The 20,526-nt window shown below is 49.6% G+C and overlaps 8 protein-coding genes across 8 annotated transcripts in view; 4 read left to right on the forward strand and 4 right to left on the reverse strand.

Moving 5' to 3' along the window:
• BDW70DRAFT_158447 (uncharacterized protein) overlaps positions 1-2,027 on the forward strand; it is a gene marked incomplete at both ends in the record, with an annotated part of 2,978 nt that extends 951 nt beyond the window's left edge. The window contains one exon of the mRNA XM_073740522.1: positions 1,218-2,027. Coding sequence (XP_073597648.1) covers positions 1,218-2,027 — 810 coding nt within the window. The remainder of the gene's footprint in view (positions 1-1,217) is intronic.
• A 460-nt stretch (positions 2,028-2,487) lies between these two features.
• On the forward strand, positions 2,488-4,965 carry BDW70DRAFT_166628 (uncharacterized protein; the record flags this gene model as incomplete). The annotated part of the gene is made up of 3 exons (XM_073742042.1): positions 2,488-2,997; positions 3,053-3,984; positions 4,040-4,965. 3 exons carry the CDS (start codon positions 2,488-2,490, stop codon positions 4,806-4,808), a joined length of 2,211 nt encoding a protein of 736 aa, XP_073597649.1. The 3' UTR covers positions 4,809-4,965.
• Positions 4,966-6,023: 1,058 nt separating this feature from the next.
• BDW70DRAFT_23245 (uncharacterized protein) lies at positions 6,024-6,908 on the forward strand. The gene has a single exon (XM_073743559.1). It carries the CDS (start codon positions 6,382-6,384, stop codon positions 6,868-6,870), a length of 489 nt encoding a protein of 162 aa, XP_073597650.1. The 5' UTR covers positions 6,024-6,381; the 3' UTR covers positions 6,871-6,908.
• Positions 6,909-8,156: 1,248 nt separating this feature from the next.
• BDW70DRAFT_158450 (DUF1772 domain-containing protein) lies at positions 8,157-8,719 on the forward strand (the record flags this gene model as incomplete). The annotated part of the gene is made up of 2 exons (XM_073740523.1): positions 8,157-8,226; positions 8,289-8,719. The coding sequence occupies 2 exons, from the start codon at positions 8,157-8,159 to the stop codon at positions 8,717-8,719; spliced, it is 501 nt and encodes a 166-aa protein (XP_073597651.1).
• A 485-nt stretch (positions 8,720-9,204) lies between these two features.
• Positions 9,205-10,865, reverse strand: BDW70DRAFT_166632 (major facilitator superfamily domain-containing protein; the record flags this gene model as incomplete). Its single annotated transcript, XM_073742043.1, has 6 exons — positions 9,205-9,335; positions 9,385-9,524; positions 9,571-9,677; positions 9,728-9,913; positions 9,970-10,095; positions 10,167-10,865. The coding sequence occupies 6 exons, from the start codon at positions 10,863-10,865 to the stop codon at positions 9,205-9,207; spliced, it is 1,389 nt and encodes a 462-aa protein (XP_073597652.1).
• A 1,887-nt stretch (positions 10,866-12,752) lies between these two features.
• On the reverse strand, positions 12,753-13,914 carry BDW70DRAFT_149035 (uncharacterized protein; the record flags this gene model as incomplete). Its single annotated transcript, XM_073738949.1, has 4 exons — positions 12,753-13,108; positions 13,233-13,459; positions 13,507-13,510; positions 13,704-13,914. The coding sequence occupies 4 exons, from the start codon at positions 13,912-13,914 to the stop codon at positions 12,753-12,755; spliced, it is 798 nt and encodes a 265-aa protein (XP_073597653.1).
• Positions 13,915-14,367: 453 nt separating this feature from the next.
• BDW70DRAFT_166637 (SDR family NAD(P)-dependent oxidoreductase) lies at positions 14,368-15,508 on the reverse strand. Its single transcript, XM_073742044.1, has 3 exons — positions 15,386-15,508; positions 14,872-15,342; positions 14,368-14,795 (listed from the first exon to the last, which is right to left on the reverse strand). The coding sequence occupies exons 1-3, from the start codon at positions 15,441-15,443 to the stop codon at positions 14,500-14,502; spliced, it is 825 nt and encodes a 274-aa protein (XP_073597654.1). The 5' UTR covers positions 15,444-15,508; the 3' UTR covers positions 14,368-14,499.
• A 303-nt stretch (positions 15,509-15,811) lies between these two features.
• Positions 15,812-17,176, reverse strand: BDW70DRAFT_23272 (alkene reductase). Its single transcript, XM_073743560.1, has one exon. The coding sequence runs from the start codon at positions 16,924-16,926 to the stop codon at positions 15,817-15,819; it is 1,110 nt and encodes a 369-aa protein (XP_073597655.1). The 5' UTR covers positions 16,927-17,176; the 3' UTR covers positions 15,812-15,816.
• Positions 17,177-20,526: the final 3,350 nt, after the last annotated feature.

Consider the following 20,526-nt stretch of genomic DNA (forward strand, 5'->3'; position numbering starts at 1 on the left):
ATAAAGGATATATGTGTGTTAAATTTACACCTACAGATATTCATTGTCATTAGTTTAGTATTTTTTTTTTTTTTTTTTGGAAATAATGTTGTGAATGCTCAGAGGGGAAAGGGCAGAAGGAAACTGTATCAACTACACGGACGTAGCCTACTAAGGATCGGATGCCATATGACGATTGATTCTCTATCTTGTTGACGATAGATCTCTTCACTCTTCCACAATCTGTCTATCCGTTGAAGGGTCAGATCCTCAGGGGTTAGTGGTCGCGCCCAAGCCACGATGTCACGTGGCGTAAGCCGGCATATACATGACATTTCCATATCAAATAAAAATAAAAGTAAAAATAAAAAAGATTAAAACAAAAAGAGAACGGTATAAGTCCGCAAATAACAAGTTTGCGAAATACTTCCTTGCAAACTACGTGGAAATGTCGGATAAGGCCAAAAGAGTTCTTCTGTCAGATAAGGCCAAAAGAGTCCTTCTTAGGAGTAGGGCTCAACAGGTCCTAAGGATATTCTGAGATCAGACAAGGAAGGTAGGGTGAAATGCGGTAACTTGACAATGTTGGCTATCTTGGTTGTTCCGAAAATAAGACGCGAAGTACAAAACTAATTACATGGTAAATGAGCGTCCTTAAATACCTTGCTCCATCATATCCCCAATATGCCGGTATCATACTCCTATTATGTCCCGATCATAATTCCAATATGCCCTTCATATTGTAGATATGACCCTAGTCCCCTTCGGGCCTTTAGCCTCATATTGCCAGTATGATAGTTCCGGGCCGTCATTCTTCCGATATTGTCACACGCTGGCTGCGGCGCTGCTGGTTGATTGGCTGACGTTGTTCAGTCACTTCTGACAGGAAACTCTGGGAGCAGTTAAACATTCGAGTCTTAATTCATCTGGTGCAGTATATCATTGGAGGTCCTGTTGTTGCCTATAAACGAAGGACAGTCCACCAGGAAGGAGCGATGATTCGCGGCTTAAGTTGCGGCTCTGTCACCGCCACTGTTTTGTGTCCTTCCTTCTGCCTGCAGCCTCCAGGATTATGATATCCAGTTTTTGATCTCCCTTTTTTTTACTATCGAATAACATTACGCTGACTTGAAAATGTCTACTTTAGATGCCTGCTACAACGCCCAGAGCAAGAGAGCTTTTGGTCTCGCTTCTGCAGGTCACCCACAGAATCCATCGCTCAATATGTATGCGGCCAGGGCTCGACTGCTCTACTGAAGAAGACGACCGACAACCTAGTTCACGTGGTCTGTGTATCCGACACGCACAACACAAAGCCCAATCTCCCAGATGGCGATATCCTCATCCATGCTGGCGATCTTACAGAGTCAGGAACGAGAGAAGAGCTCGAGAAGCAGATTGACTGGCTCGACTCACAGCCGCACCGATACAAGATCGTGATCGCAGGCAACCACGATACCTTACTTGACCGTAATCGCCATAGCCATCATGGGAATGAAAGTGTCATCGTTGATTGGAAATCGCTCATCTATCTCGAAAATACATCAGCTATCCTGGATCTCGGTGCTGGGCACCAACTGAAAGTCTTCGGATCGCCGTATACTCCCAAACATGGCAACGGGGCTTTTCAGTACCCCCGAACTGATACTATGATATGGAAAGAGATACCTGATGATACCGATCTCCTGGTGACGCATGGTCCGCCAAAGGCGCATCTTGACCTTGGGCATCTTGGCTGCCGGGTACTTCACCAAGCGCTGTGGGAGATGGAGTCACGACCTCTGCTTCATGTTTTTTGGGCATATTCACTGGGGCTACGGGAAGGAGGTGGTCTACTGGGACCCATGTCAGCGGGCATACGAGGCCATCATGGATGGGGAGTCGAGATGGTGGAACCTTTGCGTGCTCTTCTACAGTTGGATACCGAGGCTTTTTTTCGATTGGACTGCAGCTGGCCGAGCAACAGTCTTGGTAAACGCGGCAAGCGTCGGAGGAGTGCGGAATGTGAAGAGGCGCGAAACTATTTGTGTGAATATCCAGGCTGGTAGCAATCGCATTCTATCGGGTTGTACTTGAACGTCTGCAACGATACCACGATCTTGATCTAAAGCCAAGCCGCATTAGTCAATCGGCTTCCCATGAGATCTGATGACATGACAGCAGGTGATCCAATAAAAAATGTAGGCTGCGGCACCTGCTATGTAATAAGAAGCTACTGGATAGAGATCTAGTCACATGGGATTCGACGCCCTCCATTATTATCCTCACAGTAGAACGCCACCCCTGCAGCAAGCTGCTTCATTTTATATTACCTGTATGAGCTAGAGATAGATGACGCCCGACTGAAACCCAATCGAAAGACAAGCCTTGAGCACGAGATGCTGCCGAACCGAAACCGTTTCTTGGCTATCTTGGCTGCAACATGACTTCTTGGCATGAATACCAATATAAAATCGTCGCGCAAAAGTCGTTTGGGATTTGGATCAATGGTTTGAGTTCTCCGACAAGATGCGTTTACCCCATGCCCTTGGAGTCCTGCTCGTCTCCGCTGCGGGTAGCATTGCCTCCCCTTTGACAGCAAACCTTGCCGTCTCCTCATTGAGTACCGAAGTAGAATCTGACCAAACTGCCTTCTACTACGGGACCGCCGGAAGCAGGTCCTTTTTGATTGGCAATGATGGAAGTGCAGCAACGGGCGGGATCCGCAGCTTCAGCCTGCAAGGCTTGAACGAGACGGCCCGAGCCATACCCGGTCGTACCAAGGTAGCTGGCCTCCTGTATGATGTCGGGCACCGCGACCTTGTCGTCTCCATTGCAGCACCAGACTCTATTATTCGCGTGTTTGATGTCAATGGTCTGGGTGAGATTCCTTCAACACGGAAGAGGGCACTCGGAGATTGGTCATGTCTGTGCACCTGGACCAGTACTAGCGGAGGGAAGTATTTTTATCTCTTTGGAAAAAAGCAGGGCATCCAGTTTCTTGTGCGAGAGAATGGGTCAAAAGTTGAGATTCTGGAGGTTGGTCCTGTGGTTGAGATGCACATACATGTACGTCTGCTAATTGCCCTGGCAGGTCCAAACTTTCCCGCTCCCAGTCGAACCAAGTTCGTGTGCTGTCTCGCCGGAAGACAACGTTGTATACTTTGCTGCCGAGGACAAGACGATTTATTCCTTTGCGGCTGCGGAATCTACCACAGCTCCGGATATCCAGACAGTGGGGCAGGTCAGCGACGAGATCTCAGGGCTCGCCGTTTACGTGTCTGCCGCGACCCAGTATCTGTTTGTGACCCAGTCGGACAAGATTGTGGTCTATACCCCAGAGCTAGAGCAAGTGGGCTCCTTGACCGTGACAGGTGTGGAGGACCTCGAAATCTCTGGGACTTCAATCTACCAATCCAACACATCCCAATATCCGTACGGACTGTTGGGCTTCGCTATTGAAAGTGATTCTGGCAACGCTTTCGGTGTCGCCTCGCTCGAGTCGGCTTTTACTGCCCTACCACTGCAGCCGAACACGTCATATACGCCCAGGAGGAGCCCTGGGCAGTCTGGCCCAAAGCAAAACGGCTTCCCAAGCGCAAACAACACTCTCTCCTGTTTTTCCGGCTGGGCGGGTTCTGATTGTACGGAGATAACATGCCACAACAACTGTTCCAGACACGGAACCTGTGTAGGTCCCAACGAATGTAAGTGCCGTAGCCACTGGGCAGGGCCGGAGTGTTCCTGGATTGGCGTTGAGGCCAAATACGAGACCGATGCAAACGGCGGCGACGGCGACGACCCTGCTATCTGGATTTCTCCAGCTAACCCTAACCGATCGACAATCATCACAACCACAAAATCGGAGATCGGGGCCGGACTGGCGGTATTTGACCTGAAGGGAAATTTACTCCAGACGGTGGCAGCTGGTGAACCGAATAACGTCGATATTATATATGGCTTTCAGGCCGGACGGCGGACGATCGATCTTGCATACGCCGCTTGTCGGGAGGACGATACGCTCTGGTAAGTGGCCACCGTAGGGCTCTATGAAGGTTGTCACTTAGAATCTTTTATACAGCCTGTTCGAAATCACACCGGACGGCCTTCTTACTTCTATCCCGGGTGGAAGACGGCCAACACCGGAAGACTACACGGTTTACGGCTCGTGCAGTTACCGCTCGCCCTCAAACGGAAAACAGTACCTCTTTGTCAACGAAAAGTCCGGTCTCTATCTTCAGTACGAACTCACTTCCTCATCCAACGGAACTCTCGCCACAACCCTTGTCCGCAAGTTCACCGGCGGTTTAGGCGGCCAACCGGAGGGATGCGTCGCTGACGAAGAAAACGGCTACATCTTTCTTGGAGAGGAGCCATTGGGACTTTGGAGGTATGAGGCAGAACCTACAGGGTCTCCGAAGGGGACCCTTGTCGCCAAGGTGGGGGATGGGACTCTCTACGCGGACGTAGAGGGCGTCACGCTACTTCCAGGGAAAACCCCCGAACAGGGTCTTATCATCGTCTCGTGTCAGGGGGTAAGTGCGTACTCCGTCTATAGACGGGCGGAACCGCATGATCATGTGTTAACTTTTACGGTTGGGGAATCTGGCGATGGGAGCGTTGATGGGGTCACCAATACAGATGGAGTTACCGGGGTGTCGACAGGATTGAACGACGACTTTCCGAGGGGGTTGCTTGTTGTTCACGATGATGCGAATCAGCTATCTACTGGTGAAACGGCGGAGCTGGCGAGCTTTAAGCTTGTGAGTCTGGAAGACGTACTGGAGGCTGCAGGCAAGAGAACGGGGCTGTTCGAGGAAGTCGACGAGATGTGGGATCCGAGGGCGTAACCTTGTCACACTGAAAGGTTCAACTCATCATTACATTGGAAGATAACTCTTTAAAGTCATGGCTATAATAATTCACCACTCGTGGGGTTTGGTTGAGTACCAGTAAAACCCCGCTATAAGAAACCCCGATATAAGGAATACCCCGCTATAAGCAAACTGCAATATTTTTTTCATTCTCTCATACAAAATTCCTTATAGCAAGTTACTAGAAAAGATTTTGTTGATCGCACTCCTCTGCAAATTCTGGTTAAAATGGCCAAATGAACTTCTTTTACAAACCGTCAACGATCTGCCCTTCGCGCCCAGCATAAACTGAAGCCATATTTGACTGGGACTCAGCTACAACAGTGGTTCAAAGAAGTATATAACCAGAACATTACTCTACCTACTATCTCGTGCATCCTCTCTGCCAATTATGACTGGCTAGATACTGCAAAAGATTACCAGCTAGATGCCAAAAAGCACCGTGCAGAGAGCTGGCCAGAGCTTGAAGAGGCTATATATGAGTGGATACAGCGAGCAGAGATTCAGATTTTTGTACCTCAAGAGCTCGTACGTGAGAAAGCACGCCAATTCTGGCCATCTCTCTATCCAGAAACAGGTATGCCTCAATTCAGCAATGGCTGGCTCCAGCGCTTTCAAAATCGCCGAAATTGTCACAGGCTATGGCCTGGATCTTGGTTGTCGGCCATGCCCTCAACCTGGTCCTAAATAAGGTTTCTGCGACATCAATGTACAGCCTCGGAATTGCGGCCTCGTAGGAAAAGAGATCCGTCCTCATAACTTCGGGAAAGAGATCCGTCGGCATGCAAGTCTGGAAAGTCGGAAGTCTTGATGTAATATTGGGAAAGCTTGATAAAAGGGGGGAGGAAGATATCTGCGCTTCTATCTTTTGTTTCTTTCTCTAAGCTTGTGATATTCGTGAATACAGGACAGCTAGTTGAAAACAATACTACCTATGCCCGTTACAGAAATATCCGGTCAAATTCTCGGCATGGCGAAGCAGGGAGTCTATCCATAAATGCAGATGAGGCAATGATCAGTATTCGTCAAGTTTTTCAGCAAATACTCGCCTAAGGATATTTTTAACTGTGATGAGACGGGTCTATATTGGAGAATGATCCCTGACCAATGTCTTACAACCCGCTCTATACCAGGGAAGAGGAAGGATAAAGCACGAATAACACTCTATTTTTGTACAAATTCCGATGCCTCTGAACGCCTTCCTATTTGGATTATTGGAACTGCAAAGAAACCACGCGTTTTTCAGGCTGCTGGAGTGAATATTGAGATCCTTGGGTGCTACTGGAGGTCTAACAAGGAGGCCTGGATGACTGGAAAGATCTTTAAAGAGTGGCTTCTCTGGTTTGATGCTAAAATGACTGGAAGAAAAGTTCTTCTTCTGATGGATAATTTCTCTGCTCATGAAGCAGCTTTCAAAGAGATCTCCTTGCAGCTTCAGAATACATTAGTTGTATGGCTGCCGGCCAATTGAACAGCAAAATACCAGCCACTTGACCAAGGGATAATATGCACATGGAAGGCTTACTGGAAACGCAAGTGGCTACTCTATATGATGGCTGAATTAGACCGTGATTATGATTCAGTGGCCACAATGACACTTTTATGTGCCGTACGATGGGCAATTCAAGCATGGGAGGTGGATCTAACTTGTGAAGCTATTCAAAACTGCTTTACAAAAGCCTTGACCACTCAAGATGATACAGAAATGATTGATATTCAGCTCATAAATGAGCTTCAATCAGGCCTGGATCAGCTAGCAGTATCCAACATCCGAGAGATCATGAAGATTGACCAGTTCCTAAACCCGATAGAAGAACAGGTTACTGATGATTTAGAGGATTTAGATACTCTTATTCTTTCCCAATTTAGTGCTGAAGGAGCTGAGGAGTCTGATGTTGAGGAGATCTTAGAAGTGCTTCCTAAGATCTCTGCAAATGATGCTTTAGAAGCACTCTACAAGCTACGCTTGCTTAAGAGCAGCAAGTCGCTGGAAATCCAACACTTCTTCAGGAACGTCTACACCACGAGCAAGTATTGATGGAGAGGAAGATGCAGAATCAGTATCAGACTGATATCCGGAACTTTTTTTTCTCGTGAATAGGGACTGTATTTCCTAAAGGACTGAAAAATCTATATCTTTATGCAAGCGGCCGAGCATTTTCGCTAAAAGAAATACCCCGCTATAAGGAATATAAACAGCGGTCTGAATTGATTTCTTATAGCGGGGTTTTACTGTAGCCCGATTAGAATGCTTTACTCTACTTCCTGATTGCCAGGTCGACTCGGCAATAGGACAATACAGACCTGTCGAACCCGTACACTTAGGCGACTAGCCAATAATCAATATTACTACTAGTACTGACAAGCCAGTCTTTCTTAGAGTAGGAGCACCGGGTCAATCCGGTCCCGGCCTCGCAACGCTGTGGAACATCAAATGGCAGCTTTAGCCAATGCTCGGATGGTACAGCTTGCCGATCCCTGATCACAATGCTCAGTACCTTCCGAACCCTCCAGAGTGTCCGATAGGGATACGGCTGAACCTTTGTGGAGATCGCGGCTCCGAGGGTGGACTTTCGCGAATGGTGATACGGGGAGATCTGGGCTTAATGGAAAGATTAGGATGTCGTTGCAGGAAGTGCCTACCAGATATTGGATAGTACCTTGGATCAGCAGTAGTACTTCCGTACCTAGGAATCTACTTATCGGTTTCTGTAGAGTGGGCCAATGTTAACAATATCTACCAGAAAGTAATACTCGGATGACGCACTTACCTTAGGGGGGGGAACAACAGAAGTCTCATGTGCATAGGACACCTCGACTGAAAGAGTTTCTGCAACTTTTGCATAAAAGCTTACATGCGAGTGATTCGCGATGCTGGAAAAGAGCTGCACTCCCTTAAAACCCTGAGCATTTAAGAGGATCGGGGAGTTTTGTTTGGTAACTATCGCAATCTTTGGAAGTGATGGAGCAGGTATATATCTGGGAAACTCTAGCTTAATGAGTTTATCATATCAGTATTCAAAAGCGCCGAGAATTAGTCTCTCAATATGGTAGGAGCACTGGGTACAGCAGATCTGACATATACATCACATTACGCTCGGCAGACTCACTGACCTATAATCATCCGCTCCCGGTTTATTTTCCTCGTTGTGCTGCAGAGTTTTCGGAGAGCATCGGGCAATTTAGCGCGACCTTATGTGATCTCGTCCTCTGTGCTTTTATATATTCCTTGAGACTGCTGAGTTGTTCACTGGAGTTTGCCGAGCCCTGTCCTAGAACGCCAGAGAGCTATATCGGAAGCACCCAAAGACACGTCTGCACTTCATGGCTGCTAAGTACTCATTCACCGACGGCCTCCAGGCCACGGCCATCATCACAGGCTCAATGCTCTCCGGTACGTGGTTAAATGCCCCGACGGACGTCTGCCAGATCCGGATCACTAACCCTCGAACCTAGGCTCAATGATGACCATAACCCTTCTCTCCATTCCCGTGTGGCTCGACACGATAAACCAGCCTACTTACCTCCTCAGCCAATGGATTCGGATGTTTCACTACGGCCACCGCGGTCACCCATCAATGGCCGTGCTCACGTTGACCTTCTATACCCTATGTGCATGGCAGCGACGGTCAGAAGGGAAACGCTGGAGGACGTTGCTCACGGCAGGGATTGTGACGGTTTTGATGTCCGCCTTTACGCTGCTGTTTATGATTCCTACAAATACAGTACTTTTCGAATACGCGTCCGCCAGTGGAGGAATGGAGGTGGTGGAACTGAAGGAGGTGAGACAACTCGTCCTCAAATGGGGGTGGATGCACTTGACCCGGAGCTTTTTCCCACTCATTGGAGCGGTGATTGGTATGGGCGATTTGATGGGGACTGGGTAAATCGGCATAGCTGATATCGTCAAGGGTAAGACTATCTGGATTGCCCTGTCCCCTCTTGCATGGTTACAATGCGAGACTATACGACAGTCTACGTAGTGGCGGCTCCCTTGTTTTTAGCTTGCTGTCTACTTAGCGGATAATCATTACAGAATAAGAGTTCTGTGATGTTATATGTCTGCACGACTATTCTGGCATGAACTGCCTGATTCGCCGTAATGTTTTAGGATAATTGGTCCCAGGACACCGGAAGAACGAGCATTCGGTGAAGGATCAGAAATGCCGCCTCGGTATAGGTATGTCGCACATGTACAACCATTGGAGTTGCCAGATAGGTATCAGCCTACTAATATTCCATGTTGGAGCATTGTAGGAAACGATTCATCCACACAAGAACTGAGTTCGTGCTTGACAAGCTTCGCGTGCAACAAGCAGGCAAGCGTCGATGAATAGGCACTGTTCTCCTACCGTGCCCAAGTCCGCGAAGTCTAGACGACCGGTTCCTCTCCAGCTGCGTTCTGCTGCGCTCTCCGCTCATCCCGCCAGATAAACAGGCGGATGGCAATAACACTGACTGTTGCCGCAATAACCAACCCAAATGTAGCCGGGAAGCCGTAGCCTGTGTACATTAGGACATATATGGATGCTATAAATGGCTAGAGACTTACGGAAGGACGGCGCCATGGTCTGCGGAAAGATGGCAATAGGCAGCCATGCAGCGACTGCATACTGGAACCCATTCATACTGCTGATCACTACGGCTCGCTGTTCATTGTTGTCGGCGCAGACCTCGTTGGCCCAAGAATAGCTGCACATGTTAAAGACAATTCACTGAAGGCGGTTGGATACTTTACAAGACTGCTGTCATGAGCTGGACGCCAATTGTCAGGAAGGCGAACTCCTTCAGTGCAAGACTTGCTGGCCAAAAGGCCAAGATACCATTTGGCAGCAGCCCGTATACCTAAGCCAAGCATCAACAATGTACACAGTACTGGTGCTACGGGGATTTACCAATGGTATAAGCATAAAGGCAAACCTACTCCCAGTGTAGTCAGACAGAAACCCCCACAGGACCACGCAAGCCGCCGATATGAGCGAAGTGCCAGTAGGAATGATACTGCGGTCGGCCACAGAGAAATTCTCTGCCTTGAGCCAAATAGCAAAGTACCCGTTGCCACCGCAGGAGGATCCATATAGCTTCACTGCATCAGCAACCACCCCTTGAGCCCATGGCACTAGGATTGAGTACTGACCACATATCCGAACACGAACGCATACCACTTCCAACTCCCGAGAATCCTCTTGATTGTGCCTAACGTAACCCTAACCGGCGGCGCCTTTCCCACCCTCGTTACCCTCTCCTTAGCGAGATCCCTCTCCTTTTCGTTCAAAAATCAAACCCGGGTGTTATACGGCGTGTCTGGGAGAACGAAGAACGTTCAATTCCAACCGGAACAGTCATGCAACCACAAACAATATAAAGCCATCTCCACCCCTCAATCCCATGACTGCCATCCAGATTTTCGTAGACGGCGGCCTGTAGATACCCGCCAAAAGCCGTCCCCAGGGGCGCCGTCATATGGAACAGCGCAACGCGTTTTGCAAGCTCAGTCTTTGTATACCAACTCCCCAGTAAGTAAAGCAACGAGGGGAAAAACGAACTTTCAAAGAATCCAACCAGGAATCGGAACGCATAAAGCTCAGACACCGACTTCAGACCGGCCTGCGCAAACGTGAATGCGCCCCAGCAGATTTCCATGGCCGCGAGCCAGATACTCGGCCGCACACGCTGGATGATCAGTGTACTTGGGATCTGCATTATCGCATATGTGATCGCGTACATTGTTTGTGCATAGGTGTATTCGTTGCCGCACATGGAAAGGGCTTCTTGCATGCCTGATACGTACGCGTTAGAGAGGTTTCCCTGGTCGAGGTATTTCATGAAGAATCCCAGGCATCCGATGCTGAGCATTGCAATGTCCAGTTTCAGGAGAAGGTGCCGCTCTTCGGGGGTCTTAAGGTGCGTGTCTGTGTCCCAGATGAAGGAGCGGAATGAGCGGCGAGGCGGGACATCCTGGCTGGAAGAAGGGGAGGAGACTGCGGTCGCTTTGCTCTCTGGCTCCTTGAGAGCTGGTGTTTCAATCATCATTTTGCTGCTCGGAACGTATTTGTCCGGCAGTTTGAGCTTCCTGTTATTCCTACATGGTTTGGTGGTGGAAATGCGCTATAAATGTGCTTTTTCATCCCTGGTGCATCACGACATCCTCGCGTGATATTGGCGCGATAAGCATCATTGTTGGAGATAGAACTACCCAATCACTCAGCTGATGCTCGGCCACTAGCAAGTTTTCGCGTATACGCTCGGGTCTTCGCAGCAAGGGTCTGTACATGATTGCGAAAACCTGGTCTAGCTTCTGTCATCTCTCCACGGATATGCTACTTAATGGGATTTTCCCCCCTTTGCATATTGGGTACTTGATATAATCCTGCTATCTCGTAGAGGCATGCATGACTCTATATATTATCAATGCACGGACGCAGAGGCTATGTTTTGCCGTAAAGTTCCATTAACGGGTCTGTTCATATAAGCAGCTCTCGTTCCGGGCAAGATAACGGTCAATGATAGTCGAGGCCAACGGACTGCTAGAGGCGGATGAAAATCAAGAACCTAGTGGTAAATCCACAGATACTGATGCTCTGGAGGTGATCAGGGTCAATAGCGAGTCAACGTTTGTGAACAAGACTGCTCTGCACTTACACTTATGAGCCCAATAGCTGCGTTTTTATTGACCTACGGATATTCCGACTATGCATTTATGTTTCCTATGTTGGCCAATTCATTCGAACTTATGCAGTACTAATTTCCGGACTACGCACTTCTGCCGTTGGCCTTTACAAATAACTGTTGAGCAGTTGATGGATTATCCTAACTGTCCTGATGACTGCAAGGGCTAGGGTCAGGCGGGGCTAGAAAATAGACCTCTCAGCTTTAGAACTTAGTGTGGATTTCCTAACAGTTAATCCGACTTGTTTTCTACCATTCCAGGCATGCGATCTATTCATTGCAGCACAATCTATATTAGGGTTTCCGCCACGATAAGGAGCACGATCGAGCAGGATCCATACACCATATCTCGCAGTGCTTACCGGCCTGCGAGTTCTCGCACTGTCCCTTCTTATACCGGCCTCTTGCCTCTGCCTCGTTAACCTTGTCTAAAAGCTCATCTACACAAAACAAAAAGCCCAACTCGATTAGGTTGGCTTCCTCAATGATCGATATATACTGAGCTTCCTGCGGAGATATGTTAGGTGGACACGGACTCCATCCAAAAAAGTTCCACAATGTTTCTTCCATAAAATCTCTATCCGTTGACAGTATTTAATCTCGGTCTGGCTATACTCTACCTGTGTAGCATCCTTCCGTTCATCGGTTAACACTCTGTCAGAGTCACATATATCTTCCACGGGGCCATATTAGCGATGATCATCCTGCAAAGTATACCTCTGGAAGCAAATACTACTTGAGGAATCCGCAATTGCTTCGTTTTCAGTCATTGTAAGCAGCGCAGGTTCCCGGTTACAAGACAGGGACTGGTAGAGGTATTGAACAAGGGTTTTAGAGATTTAATGTCAAGCAAGGAGGCTATTAAACTAAGCTGGGAGATATCGTCAAAGGTTAAATTAGCCGCAAAAATGCTTTGCTGAAAGGGCGGCTGGTGCAGGTCATCATGGAGTGCTGAGACCATATGCAGCTTCAGATTGCTGTCTACACGAACAGCGATGTGCTAATTAACAGCTACGGCAGAAGAGCCCTGATAGCCCGAAATGGCTCGGTAAATCCAGTCGCCCACCCCTCGAAGGATTGCTGGATCGACCGAAATGACATCGGCCCTTGGTTGGGGTTGACTGATCACTACACCTCGACCACGCCTCAATACCCAGAGTCAGAAACAACTCAGATCTGGATGAAAAGGTCAAGGAGTATTGAGAAGGTTGTCTTTCCTTCAATCATCCCATTTCTACGGCGCAATAGAGATCAATCGAATGGCCAGTAGCGCTCGTACTCAGCTTTTTCCACGTCAGTTTCAGCCAATTGCTCCAATATCATGCCTTTGACTTCGCGGAGGGCGATTTCGCAATCATCGTATCGCTCGTGCTCGATGAAGCCTTTGTCCGGCCACAAACCGCCCATCCTCTCCTTGACTCCTGCAATTAGCTTGGTTGCTGCCACTGCACCATTGCTATCCAGCTTTATACGCTCGATGTCTGCGTCGGAAAAGTCAAATGGGAATGGGGTATCACTGGTGACGGCAGGTAAGTTCGCCCACGTGTCTTTCAGGTCGATAAGGAGCGACAGGAAGTGCGCCTCGCCATACTCAAACATTCGGTGGGCTAGAAAAATCAGTCAGTAAGCTGCCGTCTTTCGGAATTCGATAACTCTGTATAGCTCTGGGTTTTTGGCATGCATAAGTTTCCGCCATCCAACGAAGACGTTTTGGACAGTATACTCATGTACAGCCGCGGCGTTCTTCAGGCGAAAGCCCCGAGAGGCTCGGCCGTGGTGCCAGATCGAGTGTCTCAGGCTCAAGGCCGTCCCAATCGAGAAAGGCCGGATCTGGGCTGTGGTTGAACAGGGAAGAGATGTGACAGGACTGCCAGTCGATGATTCCCGTAATCTTTTCGGGATTTTGCGGGTCAACGAAGACATTGTCATCATGCAAGTCGTTATGCCAGACGCAAGGCCTGGTGTTGTATCCCTTGGAATTAAGGCATCAATGATCTGTCGGTACCATACTAAAGCAGTAATTTTCTTTTCCATGTCTGGCCGGTACAGTTTTGGGCCACAGAACAAGGCAATATGTTTTGGAGGTTCTAGAGACTGGACTGGCTTCAACTCTCGCGTCGCGACTGCTTGCAGATACTATGTTAGAGAAGCCCTTGTAGACATATCAGCGACTGTACAACAGCGGCATGAGCCACGACGTACATGGCCCTTTTTCAACGTGCAAACCTAATCGGCCTGCATCATTCCAGTCCCGGCCTGTAGCCGGGCCGATGGCAAACGCTGAATCTCTCACAAGCTTGCCTTCCTTGACAAAATGGTTGCTTGCTGGTGGATGTACGTCTTCCTTGTAATATAAACTGCCGTAATGCGAGAATGAAACGCCCAAAGTAAAGTGGTTGCAGGTGCTGGACATTGATTAGTAAGGAGTAGACCGGCATATCCGCGGATATCAGATAGCAAATGCTATCCATATCGTATCCATGCGGATACCAGATACCTGAGTTGCTATCTTTATCCACATTTAAGTCCACGCGGATACTACTGTGTATGGGTTATCTATGATGATAGAGTCAGAGAATCATTGAGCCTGAACTCGCAGTAATTAAGAGGACTAAAGGGACTAGTGGCGTTCCAGAGATCGCAAGAGCCGCAGAAATCGCAGTCTTCATTTAACTCGAGCAGTTTAGACGAGGGGTGCGACATTGAAGAGGCCATACGTTTGGTACTATTGTAGGGAAAGCACTCAGCATTTACGAGAACACTAGAAAAAGATGATGACATGCAACGGCGGATTAATGGGGATGTCTGCAAAGATAGCGCTGGGCAAGGCGCTATCTATGGCGGCCAGAGACACATTGCTCAGTACGCAAATATGGCTTCCAGCTTTTCTGGACCAGCACCATACTTTAGAATGCTCTTGTTCATTTGCTGGGGTCTAAGCATCCAAACAACCTACTGGAATGACTGCGACCAGCCAAGTTATTCTCCGTGAGACGCCTCAATTAATCACATACCCTCCATCCACAACAAGCGCATGCCCCTGCACAAAAGACGCCCTACTAGAACTCAAGAACAGCACTGCATCGGCAACCTCCCTAGGATCGCCCATTCTGCCCATAGGCGCAATCTGCACCGCCGGCGCCAACGCCTCTTTCGTCCGGGGATCCCCCGTCGTCATGTTCGTATCGATCACACCGGGACAAACGCAGTTGACTCGAATCAGGTCCTTGGAGAAGTCGATCGCGTCGGCGCGCGTCAGGCCTATTATGGCAGACTTGGAGGCGCAGTATGCGGCTGCATCACATCACATTAGACACCAACCGCGTCTGGGGAAATGTCTCGGGCAGATAACTGAGTCAGTATAACGTACCGGCACCAGCCCTCGAAACAACCCCCAGCTGACTCGCGATATTCACAATAGATCCCCGACTCTTCTGTCTCCATTCCCCGTCCTCGACACCATCAGACAGTGGCTCTTGGCTGACCATCTTCCTCAGCGCCGCGCGCGAAACCAACCACGTCCCACGATAGTTCACTCCGTTGATGAAATCAAATTGCTCACTGCTGACTTCCGTCGAGCGCAGGAACTCCTTCTGCAGGACCCCCGCGCAATTAACCACGTAGTCTATCCGCTTGAATGCGCTGAATACTTGGTCGATGAAACTATTCACAAAGGACTCGTCGCTGATGTCGCCAGGGTAGGACATCACGTTCGGTTTGTTGGAGGTCGCAGCAAGGATCTTCATGTGTGTTTCGTTCAGGCCTGAGCCGGGGAGGTCGGTGATTGCGATACGTGCGCACCCGGCAGCTGCAAAGGCTATGGCTGTTGCGGCGCCGATTCCTGGTGATGTTAGGAAAGATATGGAATTAGGGGTTCATCTTGCCTCCTGCTGCGCCAGTGACGACGGCGGTGCCAGGGAATGCGTAGAATGACGGGGCCATGGCGGCTCGTTGTTTGTTCCAGCAATGATTGTTTGTCAAGAGGAAACCTACAGTGGTGAATTGTGAAGCGATGCCTGATATTTTTGGAGTCGTCTTCGGATAGATAAGATTCGTGTAAATGAGGTCATTGTTGTCTGCCCCGCAGCTTATCAGGGACCCCGCCTGTACGTTGGAGAAGTGAACCGTTTCCAGTTGGAGACTTCCACAGACAAAAAGTTCGTTATGCGTTACTCCAAGTGTTGTTTGAGACACTCGAGTTTGACTGATATCAAACCCTATCGGCTTACTATACATCTATGCTCTAAAGTCTATGCTGCGCTCGATTATATACATCTCTCCACCCAACTTCTAAACCCGATATAGATACAATCGCCTAATTCTTAGCTTCCAAAAACTCCTTGCTGAACGGATAATCAATATAACCCGCCTCCTGCATGAACGCATAGAAGCTGTCCCGGTCGTATTTGTTCAACGGCAGCCCCTCTCTAATCCTGAACGGCAGATCAGGGTTCGCAATGAAATGCCTCCCAAAGACAACGGCAATGTCGTTATCCTTATATTCTGTAAACGCAGCCTCCGCATTCGCCGGGTTATAACCGCCCGCGACAAGAACGGGACTTGTCTTGCCCCAGATCTCAAGTAGGAACTCGATCCCCTCTGTCTTGTCGCAATCGACGTTGCTGATAACTCGTGATTCGATAACGTGCAGGTATGCCAGTTTGAGCTCCTTGAGCTTCTCGGCGAGATAGCTGAACTGCGGCACTGGGTCCGCCATCTTCATCCCCTGCCATGTATTCCATGGACTGAGTCTGAAGCCCACACGGTCTGCACCAACGGCTTCAACAAGCGCCCGGGCGACTTCGAGACCAAACCGCGCGCGGTTGGGAATGCTCCCTCTCCAGGCATCAGTGCGTTTGTTCGTGACGTCCTGCAAGAACTGATCCACCAAATACCCGTTGGCGCCGTGGATCTCAACCCCATCAAATCCAGCCGCAATGGCATTCTTGGCCGCGGTCACAAATGTCTGGATAAGAGCCTGGATGTCCTCCTCGGTGAGCTCTTTTGGAACAACCCCGTTCTCAGCATCGAGGGGGATAGCGCTGGGCGCCGTGACTTCATACCCGCCGTCCGTTTTTAGGGTCGCTGGGTCAGTTACCCGGCCGACCGCGACAAACTGGCAGAAGATATAACTGCCCATGGCGTGGACGGCGTCAGTGACTTTCTTCCATGCGGCGACTTGCTCCAAGTTCCAGATCCCTGGCGCGTGCGGGTAACCGCCGTGTTGCGGAGAGATGATGGTTGCTTCACTTATTAGGAGTGTGCCTGGCACGGAGGCTCGTTGCTCGTAGTATGTTGTTGCCATGAGGAGTTGAACGTGCTTTGCGTCTGCGCGGAGCCGGGTGAGCGGAGCCATGACGACGCGGTGGTTGAGGGTTCCATTGCCGATGCGGAGGAGCTGGAAGAGGGGCGATTCTGAAGTCATTGTTGGCGTGGAAGTAGAGAATCAAATACATAGACAGGGATTGGAGTCTGAGGTGTTCACGAATTTATGGGAGGCGAGTTGCGAAAAAGAAGGCGAGTTCGCCGAGACGCAGATTTTGCGGTTTCATGCAGTATAGAGCCTTGGAAGGTAAGGCTCTATACACTGATTTCTAATCCTTGCCATCTTTAAAAAACATTTCGTTGAAAGAGATAATTCTGATTGGGGGCAACCAGGGAAGCTCAAGGCCTTGCGTCCAATAGACAGAGGTTACCGGAAAGTACTGTAGGGAGACGGGCCCACTGCCTTTCAGAGGTTGAGTGCTCTGGCGTCAAACCAGGACAAGCTATATCATGTTTTATATTATCACAGACGTGCGGCGGACGTCGATGGAACATCAGCCACATGATTGTCCTTGTCGGTGTATGCAGGATGTGGGTGCTGGTGGTTGTAAACACGTTCTTGCCATTGAGACTTCTGGGCGCCGAGCCTATCAAGGATAAATGTTGTCCATGCTTTTTCGACGAAGGAGCCATGGTGTTAGCTTCGCAAGTTTCATGGGAACTGGTCTTCCTTCGTTAATGATACAGAACTTTAATCCGCCATCTGCTGGGAGTTCACGTCGAGAATATAGGTGGGTTTACCTTCTGAGTGAGGTTGTCCCAGAGGACCAACAGTTGACCATGAAGACGCCGTCACTCATCCCGCTACCGTACCGGTCACTAAGATTCAGAATTCTGAACCAACTGACTTGCATTATTATATACTGCACGTTGAGCGCAAAGCTAGACAACGACGTCATCAAGCTGCCTTTGTTAAGGTTAGGTGCAACTGCTATAGCTGAACTCTCCATTTTTGTGGGCTCAACCTCGCTGGTCGACTGTGAGTAGGCGAGCCTGTTGTTATCGGTGTGCATTGCAAGCAGTACTTGAATGGAGGGAAGCGACGAGAAAGGTAGGACATCCGGTTTGGGTGGAAGAAATTCAGGGCCCTGATTACACCTAGCATCATGGGACGACTGACGGCTGGGAAAGATAAATGTCGCTTTCCAGTGTCAGGACTAGAAAAGCGACGTCTGGCCTGAGAAGTCGGGCTGCGCGATAGACCCTGGAGTCGTGGTGCCCTAACAAACTCTCCAGTCCTGGACATATCCAGAGCTCTGCTTATAATACGTCAAAAAAACCCGACTCCAATATCCAGGGAGCCTCACGTTCTCCCCAACGGCGCAACCTCCTGAGAGCAGTGCGAGTGAGATATCAACTCTGGAAGCGGTCAGCTTTGAGTCATTGCGTCTCTTCAAGACTACCGCTCGTAAGGGGATGCTGGCGATAGTTTCGCCGGACTCAGCCAAGCGCCCTCAGAGCCGGCCAGTCGTCTAAGCTCAGGGCGTTATCGGCGTGCTGAGGACCGCCTCAGATAAGTAACAACGTGGCGGTATCCCAATCCCCTTGCAGACGGGGTCGCAGCTCCGGGCCTCTCGGCCACTGAGACTACGAACTTGAAAAGTTCTAGTGCCTCATTCCAATGCTTGTCGGCGTTCGAATCCGGAGATCACCCTGATCTTAACGACAGCGACAATAGATCTGTCAGTTGCGGAACACTATTCAGACGAGTATAAAACACCTGGGAGCGACTTTGGTGGTCCTCGAAACAAGACGAAGGGACTTGACGCGAAGTAATCGGCCGAGACTGAGGCGCAACAGCATAGTTGTGCGACGCGTGGCAACGGAGACTATCATTGCCGTGCTCGCAGAATCTCACGTTGACAAGATGGGGGACGATGCATCATTGCAAAGTTTCCGTCAGCGACCCCCCTGCGTCATCAATATGGAGAGCAGCAGCAACAAGCCCGAGAAAAAGGCAGATGATCCAACAACGCGTGCGACATCACCTCAGCTCATTGTTCGGACACTCCTGAACGCCGCTCTGAAGGGCGAGTGCCAAGTCGGCCATCGCCAGCTGCATTCCGTAGCATTCTGGCCGTGCCAAGCAGCCTCATGCCACCCGGGACTCGGGAGACATTGCTCCTGGAACCGGAAGATCTTCGTGGATGTTACTCTGTGCGGGATCCAGAGGACGTATCGGCTCGGCCGGCCATCGCCATTGTATGGCATGGTTGATGCCCGACAGACGCCTTGCCCCTTGCGTCGCCGTGGCCGCCGTGGTCTTTGGTAGTGACATTAGCGGCAAGTCATACATGCCGAGAGACGGGTTGCGAGGAAACGGACGGTATCGTACAGCGTAAAGGTGTTCCCGAACCTTCATTACTGATCTCGTTCAACGATATTGAACATGCAGAATAGGACGAAGAAAGAGTCTTTGGCGAGCAATAATATGACAATAATTTAGTGCGGCCCTCAAGCGACAACCAGGCGCAGCGGCGAAACCGAGCTGACAAGGATAAACCATGTCCTAGCATAATAGACGGCTAGGATATAGATTGTGAGGCACACTCGCCCGGGATCTCCAAATCCAGTAATCCGAGCTCACTTGCCCATCCGACTGAATCGGCTCGGACGGGCACAGCCGCAGTGAGGATGGTGGTCAGATTCGAACGCCGTGGCGGTCGGCGCAATCTGCCGACGAAGCGAAGAGGGCCGAAAGAGGGCACTGCGATTCGACAGCGAACAACCGACCCAATGCGGCGTCGCAAAGCCTTACTTGAGATGGTTAGAGGTCCGCCCGGCTAAAGTGTTTTGCGCAGATGGGGGAGGAATGCATGGGGAAGATGGGGAGGGTGGGTGCGAAGGTGACTCGTGCGGCCAGTCAGGAAACCGGGCTGCAGCCGATCGGAATCTGGAGGTTGCATGTGCTGCAGTGGACTGCGGATGGCTTCACTTTGCCGTACACCTCGAGAGGTCATGGCAAGAGTCGTTTTCTCCATGAAAAAAATCGAACTCCATCTTTACCACGGAATCCTGGGCATCTGGCGCAAACAGGATCATTAGAATGCCTTGGCTCCTGCTAAGGATTTGGTGAAGAGAGCTTGGACAATGCTTGGGAGTCTTGTCTCGCAGCGACCCCTGCTAGTCCACCCCGAAAGCACGCCAAGCCTCGGCAGGAACACAACCTCGTGAGTAGCAGAATGACCAACCAATACTACCACACAAAGTTAAATCATGTAAATTAAATAATAGAAAAGCACCATGAAATCATCTGTGTAACAACACCAAAAATTGAGTTCTTCGAGAATCTCCTCTGCATGACTAATAGTTGAAGACAAAAAACATTGATGCAAACAAGGGAAATAGATTCAAAAAGTCTTGGTCGAGTGGGTGTCTGGGGATGGAAGGGATGGGGATCGGTCGCCGATGTTACGATAATCTTACGGGATAACATCGGGAAATATCCGGCCGAGACGTTTTCAGTTATACTCAAGCATACCTCAACATCATTGACGTTCATTTGGCAGTCTCTGGCGCAGCTTCAATTGCAATGACGAAGAAAGAGGTAGTAGTAACGATAAAAGTGGATGCTACAGTGGAATCTGTGTTCTCCAGACCCCAGATTTTGCCAAACGGGTCTTGATATTAGGTCTTGATACTAGGTCTTGATACTACGGAGCTAATATCCGCAGATGACAGCAATGCTCGACACAAGGCT

The sequence above is a fragment of the Aspergillus foveolatus genome, assembly GCF_047715535.1.
Source record: "Aspergillus foveolatus strain CBS 279.81 unplaced genomic scaffold BDW70scaffold_14, whole genome shotgun sequence".
NCBI classification, from domain to species: Eukaryota; Fungi; Ascomycota; class Eurotiomycetes; order Eurotiales; family Aspergillaceae; genus Aspergillus; species Aspergillus foveolatus.